The sequence below is a fragment of the Leptonychotes weddellii genome, chromosome 9, assembly GCF_054177405.1.
Source record: "Leptonychotes weddellii isolate Sample4059 chromosome 9, ASM5417740v2, whole genome shotgun sequence".
NCBI classification, from domain to species: domain Eukaryota; kingdom Metazoa; phylum Chordata; class Mammalia; order Carnivora; family Phocidae; genus Leptonychotes; species Leptonychotes weddellii.
Window position 1 is genome coordinate 123950634 of NC_138377.1, and position 13389 is coordinate 123964022.

A 13389-nucleotide genomic window follows, 5' to 3' on the forward strand; every position below is an offset into this window, starting at 1 on the left:
ATTTTGGTAAACAGTTTTACACATATAAAGTAAATTTTCAATTGAAATCAATCTTTCTAGAAAATGAGGGGGGCTTGAAAAAATAGTCCATTGCCAGAATAAGACATGGGTTCAGCAGTAATTTTGTTCTTAATTTTTACTGCAGATTTCTTGGTTTGTTTTGTTCTGCATGTACACACCGGGAAAACTTGTTCACATAAATAAGTAGACTGAGATGGGGGGATTTTATTATAGCAAGATTATTCAGGGGGCGCCTGGGGGGCTCAGTTGGTCAAGCATCTGCCTTCAGCTCAGGTTATGATCTCAGGGTCCTGGGATCGAGTCCTGCATCGGGCTCCTTCCTCAGCAGGGAGTCTGCTTCTCTCTCTTCCTCTGCTGCTCCCCCTACTTCTGCTCTCTCTCTCTCTCAAATAAATAAATAAAATCTTTAAAAAAGGATTATTCAGTTCTTGAACTCCTGAGTTATGTGACAAAAATCGGGTCGTGATCTATCATCAGAAATCAACATTTTTACTTCTCTAACCTGCAGAGCTCGTTTTCGGCTCTTAGAAGTCTCATCCATATGTTTTGTGTTGGCTTTAGAGCTTTCTTTTTTTTTCTTTTTTTATTATTTTTTTTAAATTTTATTATGTTAGTCACCATTAGTTTTTTAATTAGTCATTAGTTTTTGACGTGGTGATCCACGATCCATTGTTTTCACATAACACCCAGTGCTCCATGCAGTACGTGCCCTCCTTAATACCCATCACTGGGCTAACCAATCCCCCCTCCCCCTTCCCCTCTAAAACCCTGTTTGTTTCTCAGAGTCCATAGTCTCTCATGGTTCATCTCTCCCTCCGATTTCCCCCCCTTCATTTTTTCCTTCCTTCTCCTAATCCACCACCCCACACCCTCTTCAGTATCATGACTTTATCATCACTCATAATTTCAAAATAGAGGGTTGTCACCCAAATCATCTCATTTACCTTTCTTGGCTCTTGATACTTCTCATTTCTTTTCAAAAATCAAATACATTCTCAGTAATGAGAATTAGCTATCATTAAGGATATATTCAGTTCCAGAGTGGAGTTCTGGAAATATAAATACTGACCACATTGTTGCGGTAAATGTCCAGCTTCCTGGGGAGGCTACGAAGGAAGAGACAATACTCCTTTGGACTGACCAATTCTGATATAGTTATACCTTGTAATCACACCATCTTCTTTCCCTTTGGGCAGAAGTTTTCTTTCTTTCTTGACCGATATGCAACAACCTCTCAGTGTCATATATATTTCAAGTCGATAAATCTTGGGGTTGGCGAGTCAGTTTCCCAGAAATAGGGTCTAATCTCACACCTCACTCAGTTCATTAGAATATTTGTTTGGTGGTCCTAAGAGTGGCAAGATGAAATCAGATGTTTCCTGATATTCTTTTTTTTAATCCGTATTTTTTAAAATTCCAGTATAGTTAACATACAGCACTGTATTAGTTTCAGGAGTACAGTATAGTGATTCAACACTTCTGTACCTCACTCAGTGCCCATTATAAGTTCCCTCCTTTATCCCCATCCCCTAGTCCCCTCATCCCCCATCCACCTCCCCTCTGGTAACCACCTCTTTGCTGTCTACTGATACTCCTTGTTTGGAGATGTGAATTTGTTGAAAAGGCCCCTGCATCCTGTGAAACGTGTCTGAGATCATGTAGAAAACATCTACAGGCTTAAGAAAGAAACTTTGAGTTTGATGAATCAGTGGCAAAGTTATGGTTTTGGCAACAGGAGGCTCTGGGGTGGAATACCACTCTGCCTCTCGGGAATTCTGTGACCTTGAGCAAGGTCCTTTGGTGGTGGGCTGTTTGCTGCTCTGTCAAATGGGACGGATGCTAGTGAGCTGCAGGTATGTGGGGCAGTTAGTGAGGTAACACCAGCGGAGCAGTGCCTGTCCCTTAGTGGATGTCCAAAGGTTCTTAGCCCCTCTCACGATGGATCCAGAATTGGTGAGGCCTGAAGTTTATACACTTTGGGGAAGACTCTTGAAGAAGAAAGAATGCAAAATATTGGGTATCGAAGTGAATTTTTGTTTAGAATAATCAAAGAAATTGCAAGAAATCACAAATTTTTAAAAAATTGACAATGACCCTAATGTGAACTCTGGACTTCAGTTAATAATAATGCATCAGTATTGGTTCGTCAATTGTAATAATTGTACCACACTAATGCAAGATGTAAGTAACAGGGGGAACTGTAGGGAGGGGTGGGGGCATATCAGAACTGTGTACTGTCTGCTCAGTTTTCCTGTAAATATAAAATGGTCCTAAAAATAAAGTCTATTAATAAGAAAAACCCACATACATATTCACATATATACTCACCAACATATGCAGATAAATTGAAAAGATATCCTAGATTTTCATGACATGAAAAGACTCCATCGGCAAAAGTGCCTTCCAAATCGTAATAAATAATGCAAGAAAAAAAAATACAACACAAACGTCACATGAAAATTCATAAAAAGACAGGAAAATATTTTATTAATTCTAACTGCTTGACATTTCTATAGTATTTTTTTCCTAACCATTTTGGCTGAATACTCTTTGGTGACCTCTTCATATGATCACAGTTTTGTAAGATAGATTTCTATAGACAGAATAGAAAGATAATCCTCTAGAGTGATTGATCAGAATTTGATTTTTTAATTGACAGTTTAAAAAAGTTTTTTTTTTCATTCTCACAAGTTGTTTTGGATAATGTCATAAAAATTTTTAATCAAATTTGAAAACTTATATCAAGTTTCTTTCATATTTGAGCAGAAAGATTTCAGGGCATTTCAGTTTTTCTTGTGCTGTGACCTCAACTGAAATACTTTTCAAATTGAGAATTGGAAGGAGGCCTTACAAGGGAGGGGCCCTGAAACCTAAGAATCACAGGAAATCAACTTCTACCCCCTTCTTTACGTGGTTGTCTGGTGGTCTTTTGTGTTTAGTATTCATTTCAATGAGTGGCTCTCCTTCGCGTGAGTCATTAATACCTTTGTGGGTCTGTTCATGAGCAAGAATTTCACTGGCTTCTCATTTCTTCTTTGAAGTGCACGGTGACTTGCGGCCGAGGGTTACGTTACCGTGTCGTTCTGTGTATCAACCACCGTGGACAGCACGTTGGGGGCTGCAACCCGCAGCTGAAGTTACACATCAAAGAAGAATGTGTCATTCCCATCCCATGTTATAAACCAAAAGGTAAGTTTGTGGTGCATGTTGAAGTGAAATCAAATGGTGTTTTCCAGCTCTCATTTGAATATTACAGCATTTCCATTCAACTTACTTTCTTAAAAATTGGTTTCACCCACAGATGGCAATAGACCCGTCCACCTGGGTAAAGAAGCTAGACCGATGTGATTAAGTGATGGGGGTGGGGTGAACTGAGCTCCTGTTGACTCAGTGCATGTAGAGTGGCTCCTATCCATCCGGGCTTATACTAACATTTCTTGGTGGACATAGAATAATTTGATCTAATCCCTGTTTTGAAGAAAAAGAAGTAGGGTGAACAGGAAGAGAAAAAGGTGACATGGGGGTAGAAAAGGAGAAGAAGGATAAAGAGAAAGAGGAGCAGGAGATTTCCCCCAGGGTTCTCGTTCTTTGTTCCGACAGTATTTTATACATATTCTTCATCGTGTGTCCTGTTGCCTACTGTGGAATGAATAAAGACTCAGCTCCCAATCTAGACCGATAGATGCTTTTAGAGTTTTTTGTTGTTGTTGTTCCTATTTGTTCCACATAAATTAGCAGAAATGGGTAGCATCCATGAACAGGAAGTCTTGACATCATCTCTCAGATATACATTCCTCTCTATACAGGATTATTGCCATCTAGTTTAGTGAAGTATTTCCAACCCTTATGACAAGTTATTTCCTGTCTGGAAATGAAAGAGTGATTATTCCCACCTGTTAGTGTCAAGAAGTCTTCTCATATCTTAGAAAGTATAGTAAAATTCTCCTTCATTATTTCTGGGTTCATTGTCCATACAAATAGCCTTACAATGAACCACTGAACAAATATTTATTTACTGTGTCTGCCTTCCAGAAAAATCACTGGTTGCCATGGAAGGGACAAATCCCAGTTCTAGAACTTTCACCAGTGGAGTCTTTTCTCCTTCCTGGTGCGCTTGATGGTGCTCTCATAGCCATGTTCTCAGTGTCTGCAATTTCCCCGCAGCAGTACAAAAATGATTTCCTTTCTTATTTCATAACTAGTGTTTCTTTCTTCATATCTTAGGAGGCTTAAAAGGACAGAAAGGGGCTTGCTCCTGCATGATGGTTGTAATTGGTAATGAGCTCCCTCAGCAATTACAACAATAAAAATTTAAGTAAATCAGAGCACAGATTCCACTCCTCCCAACTTTCCAAACATTTTTGTTATTTGATTTTCTCTAGTGATTTCTTTATTCATGGGCAACAAGAATTTGTGGCAAAAGAGAGCAAGCTGATATGGTTAAGTAAGAGCTTTAATATGTAAACAACAGAGATTGGTTTTGGTTTATAAAAGGCATTTTTTAAAATAAAAGGCATTTTTATGTTCGCTTGGAGAACGTGTTCAACTGTGCTATGGGATCATCTGGTTGCATTTGGATAATGTGTTAATTAAAAAAATATATGACAGAAATGTCTGGTTCACCCCAGAAGCTGCTTCATGTGCTAAAAGACTCAGCTTGCATTTGCAAAGTATGACTGCTTTATTGATGAAACCTTCAGCAAACAATGATCATGTATCCAACTCCCTTAAGCTTGTTGTTTATGTTCCTTTTTTCTTAGAAAAAAGTCCAGTGGAAGCTAAGTTACCTTGGCTGAAACAAGCACAAGAACTAGAAGAGACCAGAATAGCAACAGAAGAACCAACGTGAGTCCAGGGCCTTTTATGGGAGTAATCAGGGCATAGCCAGTTAACATGATATATGTAATTTTTGTACTCATTGGAGTACAGTGATACATTTCAAATCCAAATGACCTGAATTCTCAGACTCTAGAGAGCTTGAGCTGGCTAGAATTCTTCTCTCTTTCGCAATTCAGCAGTCCCACTTTGGCACTATTTGTGAGAAGCACATAAAAGAACAATGTTTGTTAACTCAAAGCAGACCCAGTGGTCTGTTACAATTAAGAGATTGGGGATAATTCCTAGATCTATATTAACACATATGATTTGACCAAGGACCATGACAATATTATATAAATCAGTCAATCAATCATTCCGTGGTTAAGACATGGCCAATCTCTATAAAACCAGTTTCGCTGAAATGCATCAGGGTGGCCTGAGTAATTATAAGGAGAAATCCCAGAGCTGCTATGGCATGAGCAATAGAAAGAATATGGCGCTACGTATCTTGGAGCCTAGAACCACCACTTTTAATTATGTGACCTTAGACAAGTATTTAATTTTTCTGTGTCTCATCCTATAAATGAAGCACATTGGACTTGACCTCTCCAGGGTCCATTCCAACTCAAAAATCCAGTGACTTCTATCCACATGTGATTCGGCAAATCCAGAGTGTAATGGTGTCAGTGGAAATTGAGAACCAAGAGCGAATCAAAGAAACCTCTGGATGCAGAGGGATAGGGACCTAAAGAGAGCAAGGAATCAAAGGTTCTCTGAGATTTTTCATCCAGGAGTCTAGAAGAATGACAGCACGAATGACAGACTCAAGTAATTGGACAGGACAGCCGATTCCCTGTCAGACACGTCAAGTCTGTGGTGCTGACGGCTATTTACCAAGAGAGCATTCACAGAGTGTTGTAGGAAAAGGGATCTCAAAGGTAATAAGGTAATATGGCCAGTCTCCCGCTCAGAGCAGGCATTTCTTTGTCAACACCTTCAGTGACATGCAGAGCTCCCTGCATTGAGGCAGCTCATTCTTCCGTTGAACAACCTGAATTATATGCAGGATTTTTCTCTGGTTAAGCTAAATACACCTCCTTCAAATTTCTGCTTTCTGAAAGAGAAAAAAAAAACAAAAAACCCATGTCTATGCCTCATCCCCTGTGACAGGTTTTCACAAATTTAAAGAAAGCTGGATCCCAAGAGTGTGGTCTTTCCCAAGCTCATCACTCTTAGCCTTTTCCAGTGGTTTTCATGTGTTGTTTTTAGATCCCTTACCAACCTCATTGCTGGTTTCAGAACATGCTCATTTGTCAATGTCCCTTCCAACTGGAGTCCAGCCCAGTGAGCCCCAGGGGAATGTGGATTACTCCTCTTTGAGAAGGCACCATGCCTCTGGTGATACAGGCCAAGAGAATTGGCATACCCCCCTTAGGACATGCGCAGAACTTTTCCACATGGACTAGTGGCAGGCTTGGAAGTGAACCCAGAAGAAACTGTAGATGCTGTGAGGTGAATGACCCCAGAGTAACTGACTAAAGAGAGAGGGGTTCTGGGCTCATGACAGTAGCTTGGTGATCTAGAGGAGGGGGGATGTTGCAAGAAGTGGGTGATGCGGGAGAAGGAGTAGTGAGCCGAGGGAGGAGGAGACCCAAGGAAGGACCATGGTTGGAAAGACCAAGGCAGTAAAGAGTTTAAGGAGGGGTGTAGATCTCTTAGAAAGTCAAGGAAAAATGATGCAGATGGAGAAAACGCTATCTAGATGGGCAAGAGAGTCTTTTCCAGTTAATTGTAGAGTAGTATCATTCCAAGGGTAGATATGTAAACATTTCAGAGATTTAAGACATGAATTCCCAATTAGAAGGAGGTGGGTATTTGAGTACTGAAAAAGGAGTACAGATTGGTAGGGAAGTTGATGGAAAGAAGTGGTTCTATGGATGTTTGATTTTTGTTATTGTTTTTTATATGAAGTTAGGATGGCCTTAAATATATACGTATTTTTAAAAAGATTTTATTTATTTGGCAGAGAGAGAGAGCAGAAGAGCAGCAGAGGGCGAGGGAGAAACAGGTCCCCTGCTGAGCAGGGAGCCCGATGCGGGGCCCGATCCCAGGACCCTGGGATCATGACCTGAGCCCAAGGCAGTCGCTTAACCAAGTGAGCCACCCAGGCGCCCCAAGATGGCCTTAAATATATTAAAAAATAATAAGGGTTGTAGACAAGTCAGTTAACATGTCTACATCTCCCAACTGTACAGGAAGGGTGTTAGGCTCAATACTACCAGAACCTTCTCCCCGCTCTGATCTCCTGTGATTCTGTAAAGGAAGGAACCCGTGGAAAGAAGGAGATTTGAGACAGCTGAAGGGAGTGTGTAGTTGTCATGCAAGGAAGGTTATAGAGTTCTCAGTCTAGAACGATGCATCCTACTTGGATCTTCTGTCCCCAGAACACAACTAGATTATAACTGCAACTCCTCCCGTATGTCCTCTCTTGGCTAATGGGGTTGCTGTCCAGTTCCCCAAACCACAAATATGGGGTCATTCTTGCCTCTCTCTCATTCTTCCCTTATATGTAGTTAACTACTGGTCATGACAATCATATCCACTAAAATCTGTCTCCATTCCAGCCCTTTTGCTCTGTTCCTACTACCATCCTGTCCAGGTCCTGAGCTCACTTCCCGGGACACAAGAAACAGCCTTCTGATTCGCTTCCCACTCAGTCCCCTCAAACCCATCCATCCCACAGCTCCTGGACAAGTCTAGCTAAGGCACAAATCTGAGTCTTTCTTTCCAACATTGAGAATATGGTTCCCCATCACCCAGAGATTTGCACTCATCCCCAAGGCCAACCAGACTTCACGGGGGGCATCACCCTTCAGGGCTCCCAGCGTCCTCCCTGAGCACTTCCTTGCTTTGCCTTGAGTGGGACGCTGCAGCCGCAGTAAACTGCTGGTTGTGTCTTACCGACAGGAGGCTGCCACTCACCCCCACGCCCCCCATTAATAATGCTTTTATCCGAGGAGAGCTGACGCAATGTCACTTTGGTTGCAGGTGTACGACACAGTGATTCTACAAGTTTCTGCATTGTGCTGTGCTCAGCGCGTGCAGCTGCTGCGTGTCCCCACACAAGGCTGTTGCCATACCCCCGGAGGTACTCCTTATGCTCTGCCCTTCTGCCCCGAGCCTTGCTCGTCCCACCAGCCTTTCAGTCACGCTCCCTTCTCTGTTGGGAATGGGGGCCACCTGGCGAAGGCTTTTTTTTTTTTTAAAGCTTTTTTTGTTACAGAAGATTTCGAGCTTATATAAAAGGGGAGAGGACAGTATAATGAACCCCCATGTGTCCATCATCCGGCTTCAGTAGTCGTCAGTTAGCAGGTCGCTCGCGTTCTGTCTCTGCCACCAACACGGAAGCCAGACTCCAGACAGCGTAGCATTTCATCTGTAAACCTTGCAGGATGTGTCTCTAAAGAAGAAGGACTACTTCTTCTATTTTTCTTCTTCTTCTTCTTCTCCTCCTCCTCCGTCCTTCCCTCCCTCCTTCCTCCTCCTCCTCCTTCTTCTTTAATAACCACAATACCATTTCAAAGTCTGGTCTTCAAATCACTTCCATCAGAATCACCTGTGGCACTCCTGAAATGCAGATCTCTGGGCCCCACGGGGCAGACTCTGGGTGGGTGGGGGAGGGGGTGCTTTGTCCCTAGCATTTTTTTTTTTTGGCTCTGCCGGATACCTTTTATTTGTTTATTGTTTTGTGGTAAAATATCCATAACAGAATAGGTGAAGGGGGATGAAGGGGTACAGGCTTCCAGTTATAAAATAAATAAATCCGGGGATGAAAAGTGCAGCGTAGGGACTACCGTCAATATCTCATCACTTTGCGTGGTGACAGATGATGACGACACACCTATGGTGGGGGTCATTTCGTAATGTCTGAAACTGCCGGCTTGCCCTGGCGTGCACCTGAGACTGAGAGACTGTCATACATCAGCTGTGCTGCGCTTTCAAAAAGGACCGTTTTAACCATTTTTAAGGGTACGGTTTCGTGGCATTAAGTGCACTGACCTGGTTGTGCATTCAGCACCGCCCGCTCCGGAGCTGCTTCATCTTCCCCAGCAGAGACTCTGTCCCCATGAAGCACTAGCTCCCCAGTGCCCCCGCCCCTCCCCCCAGCCCCCTGCCCCCCCTCTTCTGCTTTCCACCTCTAGGAATTCGTCACCAGCATTTTTAGCAAGTACCCCAGGTGACTTGGGAAGGTGCATCCAAGTTTGGGAACCACTGGATCGGGCCGTCTGTAGGGTCCCTTTCACAGTCTGAAAATCCTGTTCATTGTATTGAATTGGAAGGGGCAGTAGCATGTGAGCTACAGTGGGTTCAGGCCCTGTATTCATTCCAAACCTGCTCTTTCTGTCAGCCCACCTCCCTTTGCTGATGGTTTCCTCCTCCCCTTAATCCCCAAGCAAAGCCAATACGCCCTTTCCTCCTGGAAGACACCACCCCTTTCTCTCCAGCATGGGAGACTGAGCCCCCTGCACCTGTTCCCGGCCCTTGAGGCTGCCTCCTCCCTGCTTCTTCCCTCCCCGTCTCCCTCTGTGGTCTCTATGCAATTTTCCTTTATAATTCATGCTGCTGGCGGATGCTGGCCTGTTCCTGGCTGCCTAGTGTGAAGTTTATAGTTTCCTCCCACCACTTCTGACTCTATTCATTCCCTCGATTTCCAAACAAAACCGCAACATACCTCAGCTTCCAGTTCATCCTTCTATAACCGCTGTCTTTTGTGGTTTGGGGATGCTTGCTTGTTGACAATGACGGACAAGGGGGAACGTAGCTATATTTCAGATCCCTCGAGGAAAGCCTGCCAAACCTGCCTGGAGAAGATAAATATTTCTGCCTCTGCGGTTTACCATGGCCTGAGCTCTGAATTTACACAGGGAGTGGATGTTCAAAAGCTTTTTTTTTTTTTTTTTAATTAGGAAAATAAAAATTATAGCTTATAAAGCTACGCCAAGAGAACTGCAGTGTTGACCTTTCAAAGCTTCCAGCTGTGGAATGTGTTGACGGTTGATACGGTGCATCGTTGTTTTAAAAGATCTTCCCTGGAGACGTCCTCGGTTCTTTGGGGTGCGAGATCTTTCTGCAGCTGTGTTGCCCTTTTCCCATTTTTCATATGTGAAAACCAAGGAAACAGGACAGGGTTAGAGCACTTTGGATGTTTTCTTCCCTGCTATTTTAGCGTCTCCATTTTTGGAAGCTGTATTCGCTAAAACCAAATCATGTCTTCTTCTAGACATCTGTTTTTCTCACGATGGTCCTAACAGCTAATATTGAGGATTTCACTTGTGCCGGGGTCTATGTGGATTGACTCATTTAATTCCAACAATTTGGTTCCAACGCCCCATGAGGAGGTGTTACCATTAACCTCACTTTAGAGGTGAGGACACCAAGGCACAGAAAGACTAGGGCATTGTCCAGCATTTCAGAGCTGTTAAGTGGTGGACGGTGATTCTCTGGCATGTGATTCTAGAAGGAGCTCCAGTTTAATGTTAAGTGACTTGAATTCAAGCTTTGCCCATCCTTAGGTTGGTCTAATAAGGTAGACAGAGAATTTAGTGGTTTTATTACCGTACTATGAGGTTTAGGGGTCAGGGATAGCTTCTTGGGAGAGATGGTGCATGAACTAAGGTCCTGAGATGTACATGGGTGTCAGGCGAGCAACATGTCAAGTATTTGGAATTGCATGCCAGCCAACTGGTCCACGGGGCCATGCCTGGCCGCTGGCGTACTGAGTGCGGAGAGGGGCCTGGAGGCTAGAGCTCGAGGCAGCAAGGATGTAGCTGGAAACAAAAGCACATCTTGGAGGTCTTCATAGTTCACTAAGGAGCTTGGACTTCATGTGGAGGCAGTGGGAGGGTTTTAACAAGTGATGTCATCATGATTACATTTTAGAAAGATCTTTCTGGCTCTCTGCAACTTGTTGCTGATCATTCACTATGATAAAAAAACAAAAACAAAAACTGCAGCCAATCTCAAATTGCACATCTCTCTCTAGATAGGACATATCTGCTGGGGTGGAATTTCTGGGACAGAAGATAAGCACATCAAAGGCATTGAATTTCTATGGTCAAATTTCATTCCAGAAAGTCAGTATGTGTTTGCCTGTCCATGGCAGTCCTGGAGCCCACCCTCTTTCCCAAACATTCATCAAAATGGGGAAATGACCTTTTTTTTTTTTTTAAAAAAAAATGCTGTTTTCTAATACAGTTGACTCTTGAGCAACATGGGTTTGAAATGCGGTGGGTCCACTTACACGTGGATTTTTGCAGTGTGGCACCATAAATGTATTCTCTCTTCCTTATGATTTTCTTAGTAACATTTCTTCTCTCCAGCTTACTTTATTGTAAGAACACAGTATGTCATAGGTATAAAATACAAAACAGGTGTAAAGACTGTGTATGTTATGGGTAAGGCAACAGTAGGCTGTTGGTTATGAGTTTGGGGAGTCAGAAGTTATACGTGGATTTCTGACCATGGGCAGGGAGTGAGGAGGCGGTCGGTGCCCCAAAGCCCCGAGCGGTTCAAGGGTCAACTGTAAGTATACTATACTTTTCATGTTTTCATGGTGTACATGTAACTTTGATCCATGGGGAATGTGATATGTGGTGTCTCTCCCCAATAATTGACGAATTGCCCAGCACTATCCGACAATAATTTGTCCTGCCCACTCTGATTTCACAGGGCCTTCATTGTTCAAACGGGGTACCCCATTGCCAGTCCCATAGTATTGGAGTTACTGTAACTTTTTAGTCCTTTTTTCTCTCAGGCTGTGCATGGGCAGTGTAATTGTTAATTCCTTTTAAACATGCTCCTGACTGTCCTTACCTAACCTCCCATAACAACTTGAGAGTTGTCTTGTCTGTTTCCAGCCTCCCCAAAATTGGATCAGAACCGCATTCATTTGCTAAAATAATTAAGGGGGTGGGGAAACAAACATTTTACAACTTGGAGTCTTTCCATTCGGAGGCATGTACTCTTCTCGCCGGTTATTCCAGTCTCTGCGGTTAGAACCCCCTTCCGTATTTTGTGGTTTTAATCAAGTGGCCTGCACTTTCTTACAGAGTTTTTATTCAGCAACTCAATTTTCTTACGTGTTTTAAGCTTCAGTTCTTTTTTCATCTGTAAAGTTGGGAAAAAACAGTACTTGTTCAAAAGGTTGTGAAAATTATATTCAAATAATACATGTACTGTTCTTAGCATGGCAAGTGTTGGCTGAATTCTGGGAAATGTGGTAATTTTAGGACAGATAGATAGGTAGGGACTATTTTATTGAACTCTGATTTTTTTTTCTAAAAGTCTTCAATTAACTTTACTGTTTCCCATAGTTATCAACTCATCATCAAAGAATAACTTCATCTCTTCTTTCCAAAAATTTATACCAGTCTTTTACCTTTTCTTACCCTATTTTGTTATTCCTTATACTTCAGATTTCATTTATTTATAATATATTAAAGATATATAAGAGAGAGAGAGAGAGACTGTGAGCACAAGCAGGGGGAAGGGGAGAGAGAGAGAGAGAAGCAGACTCCCCGATGAGCTGAGAGCCCAATGTGGGGCTTGATTCCAGGACCCCGGGACCATGACCTGAGCTGAAGGCAGACAGTTAACTGACTGAGCCACTCAGGTGTCCCTAAACATCCCATTTCTATTGATGTCTCCATCTTTAAAATGAGTGTGTTGACATAGGTTGCTTTATTACCAACCTATTTCAAAGTTCCTGATTTTTTTTAAAAAAGTTTTAGCCAGGTTAGAAAATTCAAACCTTTTAAATTGCTTTGGCTGCTGTGAAAATTCACTGCAAACCGAGTGGTTTAATACATATTTGCCAGCTCAGTTCAGGAGATGAGGAGCCCAACAGATGGTGCCGGTTCCCCTGCACTGGGTCCCGCCAAGCCAAAATCAAGAGCCTGAGCGCCTCTCTGGGGTCCCTGGGGGAGGATGTGCTTCCAGGCTCATTCGGGTAGTTGGCAGAATTCAGTTCCATGCAGTCGTGGAATTGAAACCTCCACTTCCTTGCTGGCTCCGGGAGTTGTTCGCAACTTCCAGAGGCTGCCTGCATTCCTTGGCTCCTGGCCCCTTCCATTTCTGAGCCAGCAATGGCGGGTTGAGTGCCCTTCACGCTCTGAATCTCTCTTGCTCTTTTCCTGCATCTCTCAGACTCCAGCCAGAGAGGCTTCTCTGTTTTTAAGGCCTCGTGTGATTAGATTATCCTGCTAGGACAGTCTCCTTATCTTGAGGTCCATAACCTTAACCACATCTGCAAAATTTCTTTTGTCATGCAATACAACATATTCATAAATTCTGGGGACTAGGGTGTGAGCGTCTTTGGGGTGGCCATTATTCTGCCTAAAATTCTAGGTTTTTAGGTTAATCATTCTTTATCACTTTTTTTCCTGGAAGACAGTGTGCCTTTCCAAGCTGTGTTTTAGGCAGTTTTTAATCTCTTTTTACATATTTTATTTCTGAACACTTTTTCTGTTTCTCATGGGTTGGAACCTCTAC

General features: G+C 42.8%; 1 protein-coding gene across 1 annotated transcript in view; it reads left to right on the top strand.

Annotated features, from left to right (window-relative positions):
* Nucleotides 1-13389, top strand: part of ADAMTSL3 (ADAMTS like 3) — a 235757-nt gene that overhangs the window by 111579 nt on the left and 110789 nt on the right. The window contains exons 12-13 of the mRNA XM_081831893.1: nucleotides 3063-3210; nucleotides 4782-4866. Of these exons, the coding sequence (XP_081688019.1) occupies nucleotides 3063-3210; nucleotides 4782-4866 (233 nt within the window). The remainder of the gene's footprint in view (nucleotides 1-3062; nucleotides 3211-4781; nucleotides 4867-13389) is intronic.